Source organism: Plasmodium fragile (assembly GCF_000956335.1).
Source record: "Plasmodium fragile strain nilgiri unplaced genomic scaffold supercont1.136, whole genome shotgun sequence".
NCBI lineage: Eukaryota > Apicomplexa > Aconoidasida > Haemosporida > Plasmodiidae > Plasmodium > Plasmodium fragile.
In genome coordinates, this window is record NW_012192716.1 from 1,787 (window position 1) to 25,841 (window position 24,055).

General features: G+C 43.4%; 8 protein-coding genes across 8 annotated transcripts; 4 read left to right on the plus strand and 4 right to left on the minus strand.

Annotated features, from left to right (window-relative positions):
- Nucleotides 1-361: 361 nt before the first annotated feature.
- AK88_05455 (uncharacterized protein) lies at nt 362-2,986 on the minus strand (the record flags this gene model as incomplete). The annotated part of the gene is made up of 1 exon (XM_012483057.1): nt 362-2,986. The coding sequence occupies one exon, from the start codon at nt 2,984-2,986 to the stop codon at nt 362-364; it is 2,625 nt and encodes an 874-aa protein (XP_012338480.1).
- Nucleotides 2,987-3,930: 944 nt separating this feature from the next.
- AK88_05456 (uncharacterized protein) lies at nt 3,931-7,954 on the plus strand (the record flags this gene model as incomplete). The annotated part of the gene is made up of 2 exons (XM_012483058.1): nt 3,931-7,477; nt 7,671-7,954. 2 exons carry the CDS (start codon nt 3,931-3,933, stop codon nt 7,952-7,954), a joined length of 3,831 nt encoding a protein of 1,276 aa, XP_012338481.1.
- Nucleotides 7,955-8,348: 394 nt separating this feature from the next.
- Nucleotides 8,349-9,233, minus strand: AK88_05457 (uncharacterized protein; the record flags this gene model as incomplete). Its single annotated transcript, XM_012483059.1, has 2 exons — nt 8,349-8,570; nt 8,856-9,233. The coding sequence occupies 2 exons, from the start codon at nt 9,231-9,233 to the stop codon at nt 8,349-8,351; spliced, it is 600 nt and encodes a 199-aa protein (XP_012338482.1).
- A 2,259-nt stretch (nt 9,234-11,492) lies between these two features.
- AK88_05458 (AP-1 complex subunit sigma-2) lies at nt 11,493-12,078 on the plus strand (the record flags this gene model as incomplete). Its single annotated transcript, XM_012483060.1, has 2 exons — nt 11,493-11,674; nt 11,793-12,078. The coding sequence occupies 2 exons, from the start codon at nt 11,493-11,495 to the stop codon at nt 12,076-12,078; spliced, it is 468 nt and encodes a 155-aa protein (XP_012338483.1).
- A 550-nt stretch (nt 12,079-12,628) lies between these two features.
- Nucleotides 12,629-15,229, minus strand: AK88_05459 (uncharacterized protein; the record flags this gene model as incomplete). Its single annotated transcript, XM_012483061.1, has 1 exon — nt 12,629-15,229. The coding sequence occupies one exon, from the start codon at nt 15,227-15,229 to the stop codon at nt 12,629-12,631; it is 2,601 nt and encodes an 866-aa protein (XP_012338484.1).
- A 2,924-nt stretch (nt 15,230-18,153) lies between these two features.
- AK88_05460 (uncharacterized protein) lies at nt 18,154-20,529 on the plus strand (the record flags this gene model as incomplete). The annotated part of the gene is made up of 1 exon (XM_012483062.1): nt 18,154-20,529. One exon carries the CDS (start codon nt 18,154-18,156, stop codon nt 20,527-20,529), a length of 2,376 nt encoding a protein of 791 aa, XP_012338485.1.
- Nucleotides 20,530-20,545: 16 nt separating this feature from the next.
- On the plus strand, nt 20,546-22,084 carry AK88_05461 (uncharacterized protein; the record flags this gene model as incomplete). The annotated part of the gene is made up of 1 exon (XM_012483063.1): nt 20,546-22,084. The coding sequence occupies one exon, from the start codon at nt 20,546-20,548 to the stop codon at nt 22,082-22,084; it is 1,539 nt and encodes a 512-aa protein (XP_012338486.1).
- A 505-nt stretch (nt 22,085-22,589) lies between these two features.
- Nucleotides 22,590-23,504, minus strand: AK88_05462 (uncharacterized protein; the record flags this gene model as incomplete). Its single annotated transcript, XM_012483064.1, has 1 exon — nt 22,590-23,504. The coding sequence occupies one exon, from the start codon at nt 23,502-23,504 to the stop codon at nt 22,590-22,592; it is 915 nt and encodes a 304-aa protein (XP_012338487.1).
- Between the last annotated feature and the right edge of the window lie 551 nt (nt 23,505-24,055).

Sequence of the window (24,055 nt, forward strand, 5' to 3'; positions counted from 1 at the left end):
TCCCCCCCCACAATGGTCAAATTCAAACCAGCTGGGTTAAGCCATCCTTCATACTTAACATTTTTATGGAGAAATATGCCACCGTGACGAGGTTGAAGAGTTGCCCAAACACACACGTCGTGGAGCAGGAGGAGGATGATTAGGGGGAAAGGGGGGGGTGTATACAGAACAAACGCTAGACGTTTAAAATGTATGTTCGTCCATTTTTCCGTCATGGGTGGAAACTTTCTACAGAGCTACCCCCTCACAATTGGTCCTTTTCCGTATCGTTGAATTGGGACAGCAATTATTTACTTCTTTCCTGACGCAGTTGATCGCACCATTACACTTGTGCGCAAATCCGATGAGGCTGCCCCTACCCCTAGCAGCGCTCGAATATCCTGTACAGCTGGTTGAGGGAGGTGAGCTCGATGATGTACCCATTGGTGGAGAAGGTACGAGGGACCCTCATGACGCTGTTCAACTGAATCATGGGGAAGAAGTATTTTTCAAAAACGAGGTTTATATTTTTGGAGGCAGCGAGATGTTTATTCACATCCACAACCGTTTCGTCCCCTAAGACATTTTCGAAGTTATAGTTTTCTTCTTCGCAGGCTCCCGGGGATGATTTTCCTCCCGCCTCATTATCCGCTTGACCCTTTAACATTTGTATTTCCTTCTCCTTGAGCATGAGTAACTCGTTTTGGAATGTCCACTCCTTATCATCGAGGAGGGTAACTTTGGAATAGAAATTGGCTATCAAGTAGCATATGCCGTTGATGCAGTTGAGTTCCTTTTCATAATCTACTTGTGTGGCGAGTCTTAAGAAGAGAAGAGGTAGGAACTCTTGTCCAGGAAAATACTCCCCACAGCATGCAGGAAAGGTACACACACACCCATCTTCAATAATGAGAGAAAAATAATCAGCATACATTTCCTCATAAGAGTAAAATACTTGTTCCAATTCATTACAGAGCCTTTCCATATTTTTTGTCACGTAGTCTGGGTTTTCAAAGTAACCTGAATGAGAGTTGTTCATGGCGACTAGTAACAAATCGTAGAGGGGAATTGGAGGGTCAAATTTAAAGGGTGGTATTCTGCCAATTCGATTCAGGATGGATTGGTATGTGATTTCTTTTATTATTAGTGGCATTTTTATCATGAGCAATTTGTCTTTGTACTGAATGAGGCTGTGCAAATTATCTACTGCTCCTACGTATATGGAGTTTTTCAAACATTCGGTTAGTTCCTTTTTCTCCTTTTCTTCACAAATTTTTTTGAGTTTCCTTATGCTGCTTATATCATCACATTCACATGGGTATAATCTGTCGTACTTGGTACTACTCACATGCTTTTCCACATTTGTGTTGAAGAGAGCCGGTTTGGGTGGTTCCAATTTTTGCACTTCGTACTCCTTGTCCTCAAACACAACCATCGCCCCGTCTTCCCCCCCCCTCTCACCCTCCTTCTTGACGAAATAATTCGTGAGGGTGATTTGCCTATGATCTGTACGCACTCTCTTGGTATCTATTTGCTTCTTGTGGTCATTCCCAACCTCGTTTCTTCCTTGGCTAGCCAAAGTAGAAGGCGGTTCTTCCCTCTTCACCTCGATTTTCATAGAAGACAAGTCGAACCTCGTCTGAACCATGTTGACTGTGGGCGCCCCAAAACTCCTGGCGTTGTGAAAATTTTTCAGAAATTCTTCTATCCGCTTCGAAATGAGCATAGCTATCTCTTCCTGGTAGAGGAAGTGTACCTCCTTCTTTGTGGGGTGAACATTTACATCTACTATGTCATACTTTAGCCTTATGGAGAGATAAACCCAGGGGTAGTTTCCCTTGGCAAGGAAGTTAGCATATTGACTCTCACACATGCGTTTTAGTATGCCCGATTCGACCAGACGGTCGTTTATAAAAAAGATATAGCTGCCCTTTTTCCCTCCATAGGTAGGGTTACTTACCAACCCATAACACTTGAAGAAGGTAGGAATTTTTTCCTTAATGAATATGGTACTGAGTTCTTTGGAGATATTTCTGCCATATATTTTTTGAATGGTTAATTTTACATTGCTCAAATTTGTTTGGTAATTTGTGTCGAGGTGTTTCTCCTCCTGGAGGATTTTCTTCTCCACCTCGGTGTACGTGTCCGCTTCTGCGCGTGTGTCCGCTTCCACGCCTGCGTCCGCTTCCGCTGGTTTGTCCGTGGAGGCAGTGCCCCCGCCATGTGCAAGATCAATCTGCCCTTCGGGGGCGTCGCCCATTTGTGCGAGCTCGCGGAATAACTCCTTCCGTTTCCCTTTGATAACGTATATGCCTCCCATTCCACCGATTCCCTTCCCCACCCCTTGTGTGCTCAAATCGACGGTGTTACTGAGCCACTTCTTACAAGTAAAAGAAACATGCGGGTAGTGAATGGCATACTTTTGTAAAACCTCCAGACACTTATTGTATTCATCATTATGATTTAGCGCTCTCAGTCTAGAGTTCATATTGTAAAATAAATCATCGAACCGTATAATAGTTCCATCTTTGCCTGAACAGACAGTGGGTTCTTGTTGTGTGGGTTTTCCATCCTTATATGAACACGTGTAGCAAAAAGAGGCCCCTCTTTTCTTCGTTGTTATGGTCAAGTAGGACACGTGGGAAATGGAGGACAATGCCTCTCCTCGGAAACCAAAAGTCTTAATTGACCGAATATCTTTATGGTTGGTTATTTTGCTTGTTGTAAATCGTTCGCACACAATTTGGAGGTCATCCTTATGTATGCCATCTCCATCGTCTATTATTTGTAGTGACTTGAGTCCTCCCTTGTTGAGATGCACACTTATGCTCGTAGAGTTGGCGTCGAGACTGTTCTCAATCAGCTCCTTTAACGCGTTGCATGGGCGAATAATAACTTCACCAGCTGCAATGCGGTTGATGTCCTCCTCCGCCAGTTTGATGATACGCCTGTCACTGGACGCACAGTTGTTCTCTCCACCGCTGTTCACTATGTTATGCTCCTCCATGTGGTCCACTGGCGTCATTCATACAGATGCTCCACATTGCACATGGCTCTCCGGGAGTAGTGATGGTATAATTATGCTTCTTCTTTATGTATCCCTTTTATATAAGGTTATGTTTCGCTTCTTTTTTTTTTTTTTTTTTTTTGTAAAGTCGCCAGTTGGCTTACACAAAAAAAAAAAGGGGGAGGCCGTCCCTGCTAAATCTGGACGAGGAGGAAGTGTGTTCACTCCGCTAAGGCCTCCTCCATATACATATCATACGGAGATGGAAGACCATCCTGAAGTAAAAAAAAAAAAAAAGAGCGCCAATCAACCTTCACCACTCACCATTTTTTTTTAACCCTTTGAAATGTGAAGGCACATCTCTCCAGTTGTAATGCACTTATTTTTATGCTCCATTTTTTTTTTTTTTTTTTCCCTCCCTTTTTGTGTGTATTCCCACTGTGCATATTTCGCTGCAAAGAGGGGGGCGCGGCTCGTCTGATTTTGTTTCGTCCTCCCTGGCATTCGCAAAAAAGGCTACGTTGCGATTGGCGCGTCCCACTTGGTTATTTTGTTGCACACTGTGTTTTGTCACAAATATTTTGTTATATACATATATATATATATCCTTTTTTGCGTTTTGTTTGATCCATTTGGAGTGTCTGTGGGTGGACGCGCGGGAATGCACACGCGCATGAGTCAGCCGCTATCTTCCAGCCCGCCAGTTGGTCACACAGAAGAAAGGGTTTTCTTTCTTTAGTAGACAAAAGGGGGAGAGCGGGTGTTACAAAGGTATAAGTAAACACATGGGTATGCCCCTATACTATACCATACCATACTGTACCATTTTTTTTTTTTTTTTTTTTTTTTTTTTTGTTTCCGCAACCCTTGGAATGATTTACATTTGACGCACCCTTTTTTTTTGTTACCCTCGCCGCTCTGTCACTGCTCCCCGTTTGCACACCATGTTGAGCGCAAAGAATAAGTTCGAACTTGCTAGGAACAGGTCCTGCAGTAGCATAAGAGAAAACTTAATGTGCTCGTCGGTCATACTGAAAAACTCCAGCTGTCTCCTAAAGAGCAGCCCCACCTTTGATAACACCACCCAGTTGCACAGGCGTGGTGAGGGCCTCCAGGATGACATGACTGACATGACTTGCCCGGAGGAGGATCTACTGAGGGAGACAAGTGCCAAGGAATTGCACCAGTATGTGTACACAAGTGAAGTCACCCCCGATGATGAAGTCGTCTGTATGTCCAGCGAATGGACCCAAGACCATGATGTGAAAAATGAATTTAAAAAAGGAATTCTGTACGACAAAATTGTGATGTCTGACAGAACATACAACACTTCGGTGGAGAGTATACACAGCAACTTCCAGACGAACAAGTTAGACCATGTGGTTAACTCAATAAAGTTTGAAGAAAACACAAGTATTAAAATTCCTTCCTATTTGAGGAACTCACCCTTGTATGTCCTCTACCCCGAGTTGGACTATCTCAAGGGTACAAGAGTAGAAGAGTTGCCAGAAGGACAAGACGACGCAGGGAATACAGTACAACCACACGAACATATGCCACACCTCGAGAAAAATAAAAGCCTCAACAACTACCTAAGGTACACACTAAATAACAGCCACACGACGGGGAGGAATAGAATGTATGATTACTTCGAGTCGAATAAAAAAAATATGGTAGAGATAGCTAACCCAAATGACCTGAACCATACACTCCTCTACACAAAGAAAAAAAACCCAACAGAGCTCATATTCAATTTGTACAAAAACAGGTACGTCACGAACAGCAGCAACCACACAGACAATGAGCTACACACACTGAATACTCTTAAAAGGTTGAAAATGCCATTCGTGGAAAAAAATGAAAAGGGAGAAAATATTCCCATTACATCTGAAGTTAACGCCAAAAGGAGAGTAAATCTGTTACAAAATGGTGATGCTAGTAAGGACAAATATACGAATGCACGAGGTAAGGAACAAGTAGGGAGGGGAGGCAAACCCAATTATACTGTGTCCCTCATTGATATGTCCTGTAGCGACAAGGCTTCCTTAAAAACAGTCCACCTCAATAATGATAAAGGTGTAGGGGACAAAAAAAATATTTTTCAATTAAAAAAAAAGACACGAAAAGATGTTCAGGTACAAACAGATCAAGACGACTTTGAGCAAACTGCTAAATGGGATTGCGACTCAGATGTTCAACGTGTTGTGAGTATATTTGAAGGAAAGAAAAAAAAAGCTTCCCCGGAGGATACACACGTAGGGAGCTCATCTCGTACAGGGGAGATCTGCATTTCTTATTGTGACTTGGAGGGGGTAGGGCAGAGCGATGAAGAAACGCCGACTCGAAGTGGTGATGTGGGCGAAGTGGGAGAAGTGGGCGATGTGGACAAAGCGAACAAAGCGAACGAAGTGAAGACACATGCAACGTCCTGCAACAGCTTGTCACCAAATGGACACCCCCGAATGACCCAAGGTATAAAGAAATACAACCAGTTCTTGCGAACTAGGGGATGTCGTTCAGGACTGAATAGGACAGTGTTAAAACAGCACTTAAGTGGCCCCTTCATTGGGGAAGAGGCTTCTTTGAATGGAGCCAAAGCATCCCCTGGCAGTGGTAATGGTGGACACACGAACAAAGCAATTCTGATTCCGAAGTTCTCCCCCCCATGGGTTCACAATGCACAGATAGGAGAGCCCCCTACTAGTGCTTCCCTCATTGGGGACGTGCCCGATGTCTGTCCCAACGAGTTGAGGAATACTCAGCCCAAACCAAGCAAAGTATGCGTGTACATTAAAAGTAGTGCCCCGAGGGGACACATGCAAAGATGTGATACAGATCGGTCTGGTCAGGAAAGAAAAGTTACAACCGCTTCTGATGAGGAATGCGAGAAGGAGAAAATCACAAACGATTTGCTCCTGAAAAAATTGTACATTGAAAAAAAAAGGCAGCTCTACGAAAAGAGCAAGTTCCAAAGGGCCATTACCAGCATGCTGCAGAGGAGAGCCGCCTTGAGGGAAAGGGTAAGGGACAAGTACACCGGTTTGGCGGGTCTCCACGGCGTTGCTGGCGTTACTCATGTGGGCGACGTTGCTGCGGGCGAACGCGATAACCTCTTAAGCACCCCCAGATGTGCTAGGAATCGGCCAAGTGAAACCTACAAACGTGCGCATGGGTCTGGGGCCTGGAGGGATACAACCCAGGAGGGGGGTCACATCAGTAGCTGCAGCAACGTAAACTTGTACTCGTCAAATGAACAGTCCGATGACGGCTTCGGCAAGATGGCGCACAACGCAGCGAGGAATTACAGTGCGCAAAATGGGTGCAGAAGAGTGGGTGCCCAACTCACCGAGCCCGGTGAACGAAACCAAGTGAGGGAACCAAACTGGGTTAACAAAATCTCACAAATCACACCCTTCAAAGAAGCGGTAAGGACAAGACGCTCCGATAAGTTAACAAATGAACGGAGCAATGGAGGAGCCGTCCACAAGTCATTCGCAAAATATTTCCGCACGTCATGGAGGGGGGGAAGAGCCCGCCGATGCGCAGCAGACCATAAAAGGCTTAGGTCGCTGTCCTATAAAAATAGGGTATCCACATTAAGCGTCCTGGAGAAAAGCATTCAACCATTGAAGGAACACGCAAAGAGGAATGTGATCCTTGGGGAAAGCACAAGTGATGAAAAAAGTGATGAGAAAAGTTATGAACAAAGTGATATAATTCAAAGTGAAATCAACAGGTGTGTAGAGCGAGGTCGTTATGCAGAGTCCGGAGACGAAACGGAGGATGACACAAGTGACGAAAGCACAGACGAGGGGACAAACAAAATTTTGAATGAAAACAAATCCAGTGAAGATGAACAAAAAGGTGGAATAAAAATAACCTATAATTTGGGAAGCATCGTGAAGAAGGGTAATCCCACTTTACATGAATGGGTTAACACTGAAAACACATTCATCCCTGCACTAAATGAAACGAAAGGGCGCGTCGGTAAAAGCCAGTGCAACCGTAATGAAGATCAAACGGATGAGCACAGCTGCGAAAGGGGGGACGTACAAACAGCAAACGTTGAAATGGAAGAAGGAGATTCCTATTCAAGTATAAGGACGGATGGAAAAAGGGAAACCTCCATCGAGGAAAAAAAAAACACAATGGAAATCAACTCACTTACCAGTGGTAACTTGCAGAACAAAAAGACCAATCAATCAGATAATTTATTCAGGGTAAAAGTAACAATAAAGAAAGCCAGTGAAGGAAGAAAGAAATTAGACAAAGGGAGTAGTAACATGGAGGAGGGTTCGAACCATAATCGCTATGTTTTACATGGGAATGTGGAGAGCATGGGTTCTTCTTCCTACAAGGGAAATGCAAGCAATGGATACATCAAACGCATAGGATTGGTACCCAAAGAGAAAGGAAATTTCAGCGACACGGAAGTGGCCACTAGGAAGAGAAACTCGGAAAGCCTGACAAATGAGGGAAATGAGTCCAATGGTAAATATGGCAACCTCGAATGAGGGGATTATCACACCCGGTTTGTCTACCTGTTTGGCAATTAATTTGTGGCGAGTGAACATATGCACACAGTAGCGTGTACACCAGCATGCCTACTTTAGGGACCCCCACGTGCGCACACTTTCATGACCCCTTTTTTTTTTTTTTTTTTTTTTCGTGGCCCCTGTTGCAGACCAGCCCGGCAGCAGAACCTTCCTGAGGAAGAACGACAGACACGGAGGTGGAGACTATTTAAAGATCAAGCAAAAAGAATGCGCAAATAAGAGAAGCCACTCTCATTCAAAGTTTTCCAACCAGGCAGAGGGAAGTAGGGACACATTACCCGGTATGAAGTTCACCCCCAAATGTAACTCACCCCTATGTAGAGGTCGATCCAATGAGACCAACCAGCTGCTAGACTTGGAACGTATCGACCCCAATAAGTGGATACAAAAAATTTTTGGAGATACGCACTGAAGTTACGCAGCGCGGGGAGAGTTGTCGCACTGGGGGCACAACTTGAATGAATAAAAAAAAAAAATAAAATAAATAAAAGAGGTTGGGTAAGCAAATGGGGAGCTGCCGTAAAAATGGACACTTAATTTAATTTACCAAAATGAAAGGCGGGGCGTAGCATAAAATGAAGTGCACAATTGTATGGCTTAAAAATTATATAGCGGTACGAACGGAATGCAATGGTGAAAAAAATGGGCCGAGCGGCCCGGGACTTGGACGCGGGTGCTGTGGGGTCATCAGATTAAGCGAATTAGCGGATTGTCGAATAAGCAGATTGTCGGATTGGCAGCATTATCATATGACGCGCAGCGCACGAAGCGGAGTAGCTCGTGCAACAGTGTGTCCTGTGCGATGCCTATCTTTTTTTTTTCTCGTGTTGCTTCCAGTCAAAGGAGCTCAGGGCGAGCTCAATATCGTACGCATCGACGGGCAATTTCCCGTTATACTTTAAAATTTCATTTTCCTTGTGCAAAAAAAGACCACTGTTTAGGTCTAGCACGAGTTTCCCGTTGAACGGGCCTTCGCCGTAGTCTCCCTTCTCGAATTCGACTGTCAGGTCGCCCTTGTTAACTGTACACTGTAAGGGAAAAAAAAAAAAAAAAGCACGCATATATATATGTGTGCGCGTATGTACATGTGTGCAAAGTGTGCACTTTCACCTGACCCGTTCATATTTTTTTCGTAATTATGTTGAAAAAAAAAAAAAAAAAAAACAGCTAGCCATTTGACAGACACATCCTACATAATACATAGGGGTAGACTCACAAAGGACTCAATTCTGCTGGCGCAGTGTGCCCATTTGTTATACATCGGTGTAGCATAAATACGCATCCGCTTCCCCCCCTTTTTGCTTCGAACTTACCTTCTTTATTTCCGCGCCCAAGGAGTTTTGAAGCGCCTGCGTGAGGTCCTCCTCCGGGAAACTCTGGGCCATTCCTACATAATTATAATATATTTCGTTCACCATTAATTCTAGCTCCTCCTGTTCCTCGGTAAACCAGTTGGTTGACATGAGTAGTGTCAAAAAGGAAATTAATTTGTAGTAATCCTTTTTGTCTTTTTCTTTCTCCAACTCGGCTACTTTGGTCCACTGTTGATATACATTATTTACAATGTCCCAAATTTTCTTTTTATCATTTTCTGATATGGTTTCATTTTCCAACATTTTGGTCATATCTCCAATGAGTTGACACATATCATTTGGGTATACATAATTCGACGATGCCTTCAACCCCTCCATATTTTTCTTTTCCTACTGGGTATTTTTTCACAAAAAAATCTCTCAGTTTACTGACGTGAAGCTGTGGGTGGTGGACGTATTTTATTTTACAATGTTAATATGCTCCTCTGGAAAAACTATATTGCCTGTCACTGCATCAACTGTTGGTAAGGTTCTTTCCTTCTTCGCGGGATCCAACAAATTGTTCAGTCGCGACGCGCTGCTGGGTGGGCCTGATTTTTTCTTTGATTCGTTGTCGCGTTGGGCAGTCAGCCGACCGTTTAGGCGTTAATAGTTCGTTAGGAAATCTTTTATTGCTTCCTAGTAATTCTTTCGTCGATCGTTCGTCTACCGCGTGGTCACCCAATTGGTCACTTTTTTACGCTCTTTTTTTTTTTTTTTTGGTCATGCGTCATGCCAACAGGGGGCCTCCCAAAAATGGGAATCTTTTCACCGACATGGAATAAATTTACTACGCGCTGCCCTTTTTGCGCCTTCTTTTTTTCTATAAAAAAAATGCGCGCCGCCAACAGCGAAAACGGATTAAATAGTACATTGTACGTTATTTATGCACTGCACTGCGCTGTATTGCACTTGTACTGGACTGTACCAAAATGGTATGCTTAATTATACGTGCGCGCGCTTTACGCATATTGTAAGTGCACCAAGGGATGATGTGAAACCCTTACACGATGGCACTATCAAACAGAAACTACAAAAAGGAAGCATTATAACAAAGCATACGTTTGCGTGTATGCATTTGCGTAGTACATACTATGTATACGTCTTTGTATGTATTTATGCGAGTACAAGAGAACGTATCGATATGGTGCAGTTAAAAATGTATATATAGAGCGGAATGCTAACTGGATGATTATACTGATATATTGTTTCTTTTTTTTTTTTCCTTTTTTTTTCCCGTGTCAACCCCTGTAAACTGTGTTTATGCCGGAAAAATGCATTTTTCTCAGTACTGACAATGAGCAACGAGTCATTTGCAGGCCTGCCTGCAAAATGTTAAGTATGGAACAATATATGTCAATTAAATACCAAGTTACTATCATGAATAATCATGTAATCTGTCCTCATTCGTTTATGCGATGTGTAGCTATACGGGGAGTCGTTCATTTGGTGGACCAAGCGGGCGAGAGAAAGACCACTTGCATTTGTTTACACCCATGTGTACAAGTCTACCTTAACAGACAACAACATTTTTTTTTCGTATCCATTTGTACTCATCTGTGAAAGTCCTACGGGACTTATCCCCATGACAAATTTGTTCCGTTCTTTTTTCTACGCTCTGTTCGTCGTTTCGAAAATTACATATGAGAAACGGTGCTCTGTCCATAGGTTGGCTCAAAAAAAAAAAAAAAAAAAAAAAAGGTGCGTGCAGGTACACATAGAGGTTGTACTTTCCTCAAGGGAACCAAACTAATGGACAGAAAAGCGTATTGGATGAAAAAAAAAAGGGATAACCTCCCTCCTTCCATACACACAGTTGATTTGTCAACCACATGGGGGTAACTCCGTCCATTCGTCTACAAAGCATGAGCCACCTTTCTGCTGATTGACAAACTGTTATCGACGTTCGCTTGGAAGCTTTTGCCGTTCGTGGGAACCACGTCAACATGGATTTCCGCAAAATTTATTGGTTTTCGCATAAGGGTTAAAATAATTTGCCGCCTCCCTACCCATGGGTGTGGTGCCTGCAACATGTGGGAAAGGGACCCGCCCACAAGGAGGTTTTTTTTTTTTTTTTGCCTTAAATTATTTCTTTACTAGACAACGGTGACACGGGCGAAAAGGTATATATAAATATTTTTTTTTTTTTTTGTTTACAAAGGGGGAGGCACATGGCGACAAAACTGAGCTAGGGGTGAGAATACACATATGGATATATATATATATATAACTACGCGTATAGGATTTTCCTTCTGCTTAAAATTTTAACAGCCGCAAAAGTTCGTGCTTTTCCAACGCCCTTTTTTTTTTTTTTTTTTTTTTTTTTCTGTCGTTCAACTGGTCAGCTATTTTTTTTCTTTACGCCCCATTTTTTGGCTGTTCCATTTTGGGTGACGCAAAAGTGCGCGTTTGGGTTGGAGCTTCCCCCAAGAAGGCGCAAAAATAAAAAGCACGTCAGTTCTCATGCATACATAAGTATATGTATACAGGCCAAAGTACATACATACCTCACATATACATTCCCTCTTAGTTGTTTTCCTTCGGCGCGCCGCCTGATTTTACCTGCTTCCTTTGCCCAGACTTACGCCTTCTCGAAGTATGATTCACTTCGTGTTGCTTATCAGCCGGCAGGGAAAAACGAGATTAGCGAAATGGTACATCCCATTGTCGCAAAAGGAGAAGGCCAAGATAATTCGGGAGACGTCCCAGATTACGCTGAACAGGACGCCCAAACTTTGCAACTTTGTCGAGTGGAGGGAGTACAAGCTGGTGTTTAAGAGGTTTGCCCATTTACATTCCCGAGTGAAAATGAACGTATAGGAGGAAGCGGCCCAAGCCGGTGTGGCTTCTTACCACCCCCCCCCCCCCCCCATCCGCTTCTAACCGCCCCCCCTGCAGATATGCCAGCCTGTTCTTCATCGCTTGCATCGACAAAGGAGACAACGAACTAATTACGCTCGAAATTATCCACCACTACGTAGAAATATTGGACAAGTATTTTGGCAACGTGTGTGAGTTAGATTTAATATTTAACTTCCACAAGGCGTACTACCTGCTGGACGAGATTCTAGTGACGGGAGAATTGCAAGAGAGCAGCAAGAAGAATATCCTACGAGTGGTTTCCGCGCAGGACTCCCTGATGGAGGACACCAACAGTAGCAAGAAGTTGGGCTCGCTCATTTGATGGAGCAAAAAAGGTGCACTTCATTTCGCTCTTAGGCGAAGTGATGTCCCATCGCTCAAGCATGAAGAGGTGGGTGTAAGTACGTGGCTACTTTACGTATGTGTGCCCATTTTTGCCCTATCCAACTCCTTACACGCCATCCCCGGGTTAAACTCCTTTTTCTTTTGTTTTTTTTTTTTTTGTGTGTGCGTGAGATATACCTTTGTAGGCGATGGCGCATTTATGTTTTTTGCAACTTATTTGAAACATTTTAAAAAGCATATATTTTTTTTTTTTCTTTTCATTTAAAAGTTATTTTTAAGAAGGCGCATGTTAGACTCGTTCGCGCGCGGCACGCAGGCGGCAAAAAAAAAAAAAAAAAAAAAAAAATTTTACGCTAGTACGTAATACTTACACAAGCGCGTGAAACGGATATAAAACATAAAACAGTTTCCCGCTGTATAATTTTTTTTTTGGGGGGGGGTGAAAATGCATGTGTATTTTCATAATTAACCCCTGGTTGTGCGTACCATATATCCCCGTGAAAGGATGTGCGCTCTCAATATGTGAGTTACAACTTGGACGCCTGGGCCTCCTTGGCGGAGTTCTGCTCCCGTTCATCTTCCTGGGCGGTTCTAGCCTCAGTAGGGGGGATGGCCTTGTCTACGTTGCCAGCGCTGGAGTCACTCAGGGACTGGTCCTGCTGGGCACCTGAAACTCCATCTGCGTTCTTCTCATAATGGTAAGCATACCTAGCAGTAAGGACAAGAAGTTCGTTCAATTTTGTCAACAGCGATCGGGGGTCTTCCAAAATACCCGCAGCGATACAAGCATTATCGTACAGCTGCTGAACCAACAATTTGGCCACCTCCTGGTTGGTATTCTTGAGATGGAAAATAGACGTAACAATTGTATGAGAAGGGTTTAATTCTAACGTTGCAGGTAAATTATGCAACATGTTATTGTCCTGGAAGGAGCTATTCTTCATGGTAGCCTTCATAACCTTCCTCAGTGTGGGGGATAAAAATCCAGTAACTACTGCAGGAGATTCTGTTAAACGGTCAGAGAATTTCACATCTGAACATTTAGAACCCAATACATCTTTGAAATATTTGGCTAGCTCACTCTTTTGACTATCATTAAAGATGCGATTTTTCTGTGTCTGATTGGAACTTTCATCACCCTTGTCACCCTCCTTAGCACCATCGCCCCCCTTGTTAGCATTGAGCAGGTCCTGGTCGAAGTCCTCATTCTGAGAAGAGTCAATGGAAACAAACTTGGCTCCATTAAACTCTTGCAGATTCATGAGAACAAATTCATCAATTTCTTCAAACAGAAGAAGCACATCTACTCCCTGCTTTTTAAAAGGCTCCATGTAGGGAGAGGAAAGAGCCACATCTAACTCGTTGACACAAAAGTAATATATTTTTTTTTGTGAATTTTTAAAATTTCCTACATAATCTTTAAGTGAAATATTTTTCCTTTGTTGAATGGAATAAAAGCGTAAGAGGTTCATCAAAATATTTTTATAAAAATTATTTGAAGAATCTTCCAGTACTCCTTCCTTTAAGTAGTAACTATAGTTTGTATAAAACTTTCTATACTTGTCCTCATCTCTTGTGGATTCCTTCTCTAGGGTCTTCAAAATTTTGGTTACTACCACTCTAGATATTTTACTGATCAAGGTGCTGTCTTGCATATTCTCTCGGCTAATGTTCAGTGGCATGTCCTCACAATCAATTACTCCCTTGACGAAGTGTAACCACTTTGGAATTATATTGTCTGCGCTTTTCTTCACCAGCACCTTTTTGCAGTAAAGCGATACTTCAATCTCATTGCTCTGTTGAAACAACCTCGATGGAGCTTCTTCCGGGATGTAAAAGACACTCTTTATAGACATGGGTGCGTCCGTTTTGTACAACACCTTGTACACATATCCCTTATCATCATCGTAGCTTTTTTTCTTTGTTAAAAATTTGAAAAATTTCTCATGTTCTTCCTCTGTCACATTCTCTTTGCACCACAAAGGTTTCTGGTTATTTATCAGCACTTCATCCATCAAGCTTTCTGTGTCCTCTTTAACAGTATCCGCAACGGTGGTGGCTTCCTCCACTTCCGCTGTCCCTTCCATTCTTTTCTCTTTTTCTACTTCCTTATCAAGTCTCTCCTGTGTGACAGGGCCTTCTTCCTTTTCCACATCGTCCCCCTTCACCAATCGGCTACTTCCCTTTATGTCCTTCTTTCGATTAACAATATAAACTGGGAAGTTAATAAAGGAGGAAAATTTCTCTACAATTTCTTGAACCCTATGGATGTTAGAAAATTCTTTACAGCTCTCCTTAAGGTGGCAAACAATTTTGGTACCTCTGGGCAGATCCTCCACTTCCCTCAAAGTGAAAGAACCATTCCCATCCGACCTCCAGTGATAACCAACTGCGTTAGCATCATGTGATCGTGTGAACACTTCCACTTCATCTGAAACGACAAAAGAACTGTAAAAGCCTACACCAAACTGCCCTATAATATTATCTACAGATTTGGAAATATCTCCCCTTTCACCTGACTGCTCTACAACATTTTTACTCTCCTCAGTTGCATTCCTGCTTTTCTCCTTTAAGGCGTTTAGGAAATTCTGAGAGCCACTCTTAGCTATCGTGCCCAAATTCTCAATGACCTCTTCCTTGTTCATACCAATTCCGCTGTCCTCAATTATGAATAAATTTTTGTTTGCATCAGCGGACACCTTGATGTGCAGGGGAATCTCAGCCGTTTCATTTCCTATCGTATCCTCTACACTTTTAATGGACGCTGTTTGAGTGAATCTCCTTTTTTCCAACGCATCGGAGGAGTTACTAATAAGTTCCCTAATGAATACTTCCTTATCTGTGTAGAGCGAGTGTGCAACTATTTGTAGCAGCTTCTTCGTCTCTGCCTTAAATTCGTAACTTTCTCCTGCGGTACTAAAATGTTTCACCAATCCTCCACACCTGCTGTTAAATTCCTTGGCGATCAGTTGAGCATACCATTTCTTGTACACACTGTTACTACTGCTGCTAATTTTTCTCAGCCCTCTATACGTGGTCACCGCTGCCTTGTTCTTCGTCTGTGCTTCTACTACCCCGCATGTTTTGTTTATCTGCAGGGTGCATCGGGCCAACTTTGACATGCTCATGGTTTTCACTGTGCGGGTTTTCGTGTGATTGGGTTTCTCAGCTCAGTCGCTGCGTCGCGCTTGGTAAAAGCGGCATGCGTATGCGCGTGAGGGGGGGATGTGTTTATAAAGCGTGGGAAAAACGCTCACAATTTGTTTTTTTTTTTTTGCCGGGGGAATACCAGTGGGATGAAAAATCTGTTGCAAAATCTTGCGAATCTCTTGCGGATGCTTTGAAAATAATTCCAAGCGGGATGGCAAAATTTTCGAGCGTACTTTCACAAAAAAAGGTATGGCAATTTTTTTATCAAAGTGAACATTTTTTTTCAGCTCTTTTTCTTTTTTTTTTATTTTTCCCCTTCCATTCCATTTGAAGTCGTACCCTCTCGGGTGCTTCGAACTTTTGCGACGTCGTGTAGGGGGGGGGCGAAGGAGCCGCCTCGAACAGCAGTTTACCCCTCCGTCGCGACGTCACATGTTCCTCATATTGGTGCACAGGCTGAACCACATATATCCCTCGTGTTTGCGTGCATTTGTCACTTTTGCATGCACATAAAAAATGTACATATGTGATGGGATATCCCTTCTTAAATGAAGAATCCACCCCCTCTGAGAACAACATTTTTAAGGAAAAGAGGCCACTTAAACATAAACCCATGAAGGGAGTACGAACAGATACAAAATTTCGCGGGTGTATGGTAAGGTACATGCCTGCGTGTACCTTGCGCGAGTCCCACATTTAATCATCCCGTACACCTATGTACATCGAACGGTGAAATGAGGAAGGGAAAAAAAAAAAAAAAAAAAAAACAGGGCCATCCTGGAAAGTAGAGGACAAAATACGAATGTGTTGTACTGTTACATTCTGTGAATCGCAACTGAGTTTTATTTTTTCCCCCTGACCAACAACAATTGACAATTCGCTTTGGGGTTTACATAACTTAGTGGGTAATTTTCTCCCATAAAAGTTGGGATACCACATCAGAAAGTAACACTCCCCTCCTTGTGAGGCGTAACCTATTTGTATTCCGTCCAATGGTGTGCACGTTCCCCAGTAACGTCAAAATGGAGAAGGCCTCACGGGAATCACGTTAAACATGGTGTATGCAATTTGTCCCATCGAAGGGGTTGATAAAAGTATAGACTAGCCAAAATGTATTTTTTTTTTTTTTTTTTTTTTTTTTGTGGTCATAATATTTGCACACATTTGCGGCGCAATTTTGAGAAAAATTATTGCCGTTCAGGTTATTTGTTTGGTGTGATATCCCCGTTTTTGTCCACTGCTCGAAGGGGGGGGTTTGAAGATTTAACAGGAGTGGAGGAGCAGTTCACCAAAATGCGAAGCACTTTATAGGGACTTGCATACACGTATGCACATTTGTACGTTTATTCGCGCCCCTTAAATGGCCCACCGTTCGCTAGCCCTCCTCTTCGAGGGGCAAAACAATCGACGCGAAAAAGAACAGGTACACACACGGGAAAAACCAGGGCGCTCGCCCTACACAGTCGACAAAACGCCATATAATGGAAAAACATCTATATATATGTACATATGTATGACAACAATGCGGCGAAAAAAAAAAGGACTCCTTTTTGTTGGTCTCTTCCCACTTGAAAACGTAATTAAGCGTTCCCCCAGTTGAGGGTTACCACAGAGGAATAAAACGGACGCACATTGGTAGGGTACGTCGCACTGGCCCATTCAATACAAGAACGTCCATGAGTAGCTTTTTTCACTGCATGGGTAAAGAGACCACACATGATGTGCCATTCGTTCCAGCATAAACATTGTGTGTTTCAGTTCGAAGGAAGTAGCCACTCCTATTAACTCTCATCATTTGGTACACCACGCAGTAGCGCTTCTTTCCACTTTTTGGTGAGAGATAACCATTTATAGGGACTCCTCCCTCTCCCCCAGGCATGAGACTCCTTCACTTTTTGTCATGTGGAGAGTCCACTCCTCGCAGCCAAATTGTTCAAAAGGATAATCCTTGTTGCGCGTAGCAAAACACACACGTAACTTCGCTGCAGAAAGTTGAAATGGGGGGCAAAGCTCGAGGTGCTCATCGAATTTGTAACCTTATCCACTTGGTTTTCCCCAACAAGGGAGAATTACAAGGGGGAAAGGAGTACAATGAAATGGCTCAAACGTGGGAAAAAAAAAAAAAAAAAATTATAAATGGATGTGGTACCACCCCCCCGTTACACCCATTTTTATGTTAGCATATGCAGCAAAGCCACAGGGAAAAAAAAAAACGAAATAACAATTTAATGCTACACATACCTCGTGCCTATGTAAGTCCGAAAATCGAAAAGGTGCACTTTGTACACTAATAACACGTGCCTCATAGGTTTTATCGCTACTCTATGCCAAATGTAACTTCACCTGTTTGTTTTTAAAAAAAAAAAAATATATATTTACTTGTTCAAAATTCTCATTGTATGCACGAGCCATTCCATTAATGAAAAAGCTCTTTCTGAATCACTACAGAGAACGTCGATTTTACCTCTTTGTCGCATTTTATAATCGAATAAAACTGGCATCATATGGCCGCTGCGCATCGCGTACGTGAGGTGTAGCGCTGTGCAAAGGAGCGTGCATACGGGGTGGGGATCATCACAAGGGCGGATCACAACACTGGTTTACTTACTACCGCTTCTGCACAAACAGGCACATATGAACATACGTGCTCTTTACACGACGGAGTACATTTCCTTTGGTGTAAGCCATTATATGATAGCACTTGCCCTTCACCAAGATTCGTACACTGCGAAAGTGTGAATTGCGGAGTGGACACACTGAGCCCACCCCGGCCGAACGAAGGAAAGGCATCTCCGCAGGGCAGGTGGACGCAGCGGCAGCACGGTGTACGTGAACAGATTAGAAAGGTCCTTTTGGGCAAACAAGTCAGACAACCCAGCTGCGAGCACTCCACCCAGGCAAGATGCACAACTACGCGAGAGTAAACCACATAGACCTTGAGCAAGACCTCACGGTTGACGAGTACTACTCGGTGAAGTCCGGGTTAAGAATAATCCTGAGCAAAATCAAGAGCCCCAAAATATATGGCTACTTCACCCTACTGACGGAGGCCGAAAATGACGAGGGGTTGCCGCACACCCTAGAGCACCTGATATTTTTGGGAAGCCACAAGTACCCACACAAAGGACTCCTGGACTCATTAGCATACAAATGTCTGTCCGAAGGAACCAATGCCTGGACCTCAATCGACCACACCTGCTACACAATAGAGACCTTTGGCATGGAAGGGTTCAGTAATATCCTACCCATTTATTTGGACTTCATCTTAAACCCAACCCTAGCAGATGATATGTTTTTGTCTGAAGTGCATCACATATTTGAAAATGGAACACATAACGGAGTGGTCTACTCAGAAATGAAATCCATAGAGAATAATTGTGAAAATATAATTGAGAGGACAGTCATTACGAATCTTTACCCAAATGATAAGAGTGGGTATAGGTTCGAGACAGGTGGGACGTTGGATGGGTTGAGGAAAACTAATAATAATCGTGTGAGGGAATATTTTAAAAAATTTTATAAGCTGAACAATTTCGCCATTATTATCTTTGGCAATTTTAACAATGACGATATTTTGAATATCATTTACGAGTTCGAGCAGTACCACTTGGAGTTGAACCCGGAGCAGGTCCTCGGCGGGGCGCACGCAGCGGCGGCCGCAGCGGACACAGCGGCAAAGACGAACACGAAGACAAGCACCGAGGACGCCCCCTCCGCGGAGCAACTGTTCATAAGTCACATGCAAAGCCCCGAGAGACCCTGGAGCGAACAGTGCAACGTCGAAAGGAGGAGCGACTCAAAAGTTGTAAAAAAGTATTACCCCTGTAATAATCTGAACAACGGGCAGGTGTGCATCGCATGGAGGGGATGCGACTGGGCCGACTTCCACACCAAGTTAGCCATATCCTTGCTGGGCAACTACCTCACCGACTTGACGACCTCCCCCGTGAGCAAGCGCCTGCTGGAGGACAAGGAGAACACCTACTGCAGCAGCCTGGACTTTGCACTCGAGGACTTGAAAGGGAACTACTTCACCATCGACATTTACGACGTGGTGTACAAGTTTAGGGTGGCCGGCGGGGAGGACAAGCAGCAAGCGGGGCAGCAGCAAACGGGGCAACAGCCAACGGAGCAATCACAAACAGAGCAAGGGAAGACGGCGAAGCTGTACGATCCCAAGATGGACGAGGTAGGGGAAATCACGCGCAAGTGCCTGCAGCAGGTCCTGGAAGAGCCGCTCAACATGGACAGGATGAAGAACATCATTGTCCGCTCTTACCTGCAGCACCTCAAGGACCTGGAGGCAGCCCCACAGTACCTCCTAAACGAATTTATCATAAAGTATTTTATTTATGGAAGGAACAAGGAGGACCTGAACAACTGCTTAAATTTGAAAAAGGCGTATGTGGATTTGTTAGGGAAAAAGGAGGAGTACTGGAAGGAAGTGCTAAAGAAGTTCTTTGTGCAAAACAACTACGTGGAGGTGAGGTGCTACCCCAGTTACAAAAAGGCCAAGCAAATTGAACTCTTCGAACGAAACCTAATAGAAAGTGAACAGAAGAAATACGGGAACGAGAAGCTGCAGGAAATGGCCAAACACGTAAGGAAAATTAAAGAGAGCTTTGAGAAGAAGCCCCCCAAGAGTTCTCTCAACGTAGTGGACTCTGCGAAACCACAAAACGTGTTAATCGAGGGTATAAGCGTGTTCCGTAACTTTGAGCTTTTGCAAAAAGGGGAGGGGGAAACAAGAAATACCTCGTTGGAAGTATCACCCATTGAAATGGACACGTCGCAAGATGTGTCTTGTGAAAACGCCAAGCTGTTGAGTTCTGTCGAAGGAGATTTGAAGAGAGTAATTTTCCCCATCCAGCTGAGCCATATCCCATCTAACTTCGTATCCATTAACGTGTTAATAAACTCAAGCAACGTGAATGAGGAGTTAAAGAAATATATTCCCTTGTTGAGTTATCTGCTGTTCGAGACAGATGTAGAGGTCAACAAGACCAATGTGAAGTGTGAGTTATTCACAGAGGAACTGATTAGGCACACAATAAACTACTGTTGTAACTACGGTTTGGGGGGAAATGCTAAAAATTTTAGAGGAGGAAGCTTAGGAAATATACTCTGCATACAAATTGTAGGTCTTTATGAACACTATGAAAAATTATTTGATCTTCTTTTTTTATCAATTTTTAAAATGAACTTAACAATGGAAAGAATGGAAATCATCCTCAAGTCAGCTTATCAGAATTTGCTGCAAAAAAAAAACGAAACCTAAAACGTTAGTAATTAATATGGAATATGGTCTTCGGTATATGAAGAGTAGCACGTCTGGAATTGTGTCGATTGGACAGCAGGAAATGATTCTTGAGTTAATTGAAGATAAAAAGAATTTGAACGAGTTATATGATAAGCTGAACACATTGAAAGGGCAACTGTTTGATTTAAACAATTTCGTCATCGCCATTGATGCGAATTTTTGTAAAATTAAGAATGTGTTTTCGTGGTATGACCGCTGGTTTAAGATTTCATCCCCGGGGGAGCAAAGCGCCACCCCGTCACAACAGCATAAGAAAAACTACACGGTGAATGCCCCATGCATGGAATTCCCCCTTGATCAGGCTAGCGGAGTGGAGATGGCTAACGCTGCAAATGGGGCTAACGCTGCAAATGGGGCTAACCCTGCAAATGGGGCTAACCCTGCAAATGGGGCCGCTAACCTCTGTAGCGTTGCGGCGCAGGGAAGTGTCCCGCAAGATGTACAAAATACCCCGCAAACGTGTGAAACGAAGAAGGAGAACAGCGCCAACAAGTACATATGCCTAGGCCCCAGTGTGCACAAAAGCTTGAAGGAGTACTTGAACGCTGAGTTCGAAAAGGAAGACAAAAATTTCAAACTCAATTTGGTAAAAGAGAAAGCGTACAATGGAGTTTTGTGTGGCCTAAAGAGTACGGATGTTTCATACCTCAAGCTAACTGTTAAAGTACCCTCAGGATATGAACATGAGGATTACTGTGCCCTCTTGCTCCTTCGTGAATTTTTTTGTATGACGGAAGGCCCCCTATACAACAGCATTCGTGGAGGAGGGTTCGCTTATGAATGTGCCTTAGACTTTAACGCTATTCATGGGGAGCTCAGCTTGAGAATTTATAGGTCCAGTGATATTATTAGCGCCCTGAAGGAAGCACTTCACATTTTTGACCACTACTGCAAGAATGAAATGAAGGAAGAAGATATTTCTCTTGCAAAGAGCAGCGCCTACTACACCATCTTTAACAACCAAGAAACGGTCTCAGATAGAGCTTCACAAACGATATTTTTAAGTATAAAAAATTTGCCCCTGAATTTTTATAATAATATATTAAGGAAGATTGAAAACATAACGCCGAAAGATCTGCAGGGAATTTGCCACAAGTACTTGTCTCGAATTGTGAACTTCAAAATTGACAAGAGTAATGCACTCATCGGGTCGACCCTCTGTATCATATGTTGCTCCGATAAGATGGAGGAGATCGTTGATAAGCTTAGGAAGGACGTGAAGGTGGGCCCCATATCCTCCCTCAGCGTCGCGCAACTTTTTCACTTTTTCAAGGACTACGATATTGGCGCGGCGCTTGGCACGGGGGGTTCCACCGTTGATGGGGTTAGCGGTGCAGTGGACAAACCTGTGTGCTTGGCCAATGTGGACGACGATGAGGAGGATGAGGAGGATGATCAATGTGGCGATGGTGCTAGTCCTGGGGAGGATGACGACTCCTCCGGTTCGTCGGCCGACTCCACCTGCTCCGTGTTGTCCGAGGACGACAGCTACCCGGGGTACTCCGAGGGGTAGAGTAGTAATTCGCCCCCCAGACCGCTTGACAAAAGCACGTGTAACCCATCACGTGTGATAGTGAATATACAATATATATACATGTGTGGGGGGGGTTTGTCCCCTAACAAACGCTTTACGCCACAACACTCATATACGACACCACGTTGGATTGGACTGAACCAATCCTGCTTCTAACATTTTTGTAAAAAAAAAATTTTAACGGATAATTTTTTTTTTTTTTTTAAAGCAGTTAGAAAAGGTGTGCCCCATTTAAGGGGAGAAAAAACACAACAAAGGCTCCTGCGGGTGTTGAAAAAAAAAAAAAAAAAAAAAAAATCGCACGTAGCGTACCTATATGTGTGTAGAACAAATGGCGTCAGTTGGGGGAGATCGGTACAACTTGGTAATTTAAAAAAATGGGGTAACAGGAGGGTGATTGTATTTGGTAGTTGTTTCCCCGCGCGCAGTATAAAAAGTGGGGCTCGCGATAGGGTAAGGGGCTGGTGTGACGATTTTATAACCGCTACGCCAGGACGGCGTCCAAGTCCCGGCAGTGACGTATCTCAATGTCAATGTACTCATATGGAAGAACGACGTCCCTGTTATGAAAGCGAGAAAAGAGACTATCCGCAAAGGGGTCATGCTGCGATAACTGTGTGTCACAATCTTTTTCCTCCAGCTTCAATTTCACGTAGGGGTACCACTCATTAGGGGAGACCTCTCTACCATGCCTAAACATGGTAATCCATGCACAATTAATATTTTTATTTTTTGCGCCCATGATATCTGTGTGTACGTCGTCCCCTACATGCATCCACTGGTCAATCCCCAAATGGAAATTTTTTTTTTTCAAAATATTTTCTGCTATATTAAAAATCTCCACATTAGGTTTGCAACAATGATAATCCATTGACCTAACGACAAAGATAAAAATTTCATTTAAAAATTTGATCTCATGTACATCTGAGTCTCCATTTGTAATGGCTCCTAAGATATAGCCCCTACATTTGAGTTCCCTCAAATACTCCAACGTGCCTGGGCTTATAAATAAATGCACATCGTTCTTCTTCTTCTTCCACAGTGCCTGTATCTCCGATACGAATTTCTCCTCATCGTAGTTTGTTTGTTGGGCTAAATATTTTAAAGCGTCTATTCGAATGTGTGTTAAAATTTTAACCCCATCTTTACTCACATGTGGTTTTTTATCCAATAGCTCTTTCACCAATTTGTTTATGGACAGATCGTACTTCTCCTGAAGGTAGTCATACACTCTCTTGTAGTGTTCCTTCATGTATTTGTAGCACGCAGTGTCTGCGTAGTTCAACAAGCCATCGATGTTCCATATGGTGTTGTCCAGGTCAAAGGTGATCAGCTTGATGTTTCTGAAATTCTGCTTCTTCCCCTTCTCCGTGATGTAGAAGCACTTATTCTCGTCCATCGCTGCGGGGGCTTTTAGCGGAGGGTCGTTAGCAGAGGGACGGCTTCCAACTCGGGGGACACCCTTCGACCATACTCTGCGAAAGAAGGGGCTGGTCTCCTCACCGGGCTTTAACAGAGTAGCACGTTTTATTTGTCTTCCTCCGACCTTTCAATAGAATTTTTTTATTTTTTACTGTCCCTACTATTACACTAAATGATGGACTCTCCTTTGGTCGTGCTGGGCGTGCATTCTATGCTCGTTTGGGTAAGCCACTTTGGTTCAGTTGGCTGTTATTTTTTTTTTATTTTTTTCTGAGGATTCAAAATTGGCTTCCTCCTTTGATGTGAGTATGTGCGTGAGCCTATGCCCCTAAATGCGAACTTGGATTAAATTCGCATATCGTGTGGGAAATTGTTTTTTTGAAGAGAAGAAAAAAAAAAAAAAAAAAAAATTCATTCCAGTCACGTGATCCCATTTCAGTGCATAGAACCCCGTGAATCCATTTCGACACTTCTAGTGAAAAGTGCATACGCCGCTACATGATCCGCTTCACGTGGCAATCCTCGCCG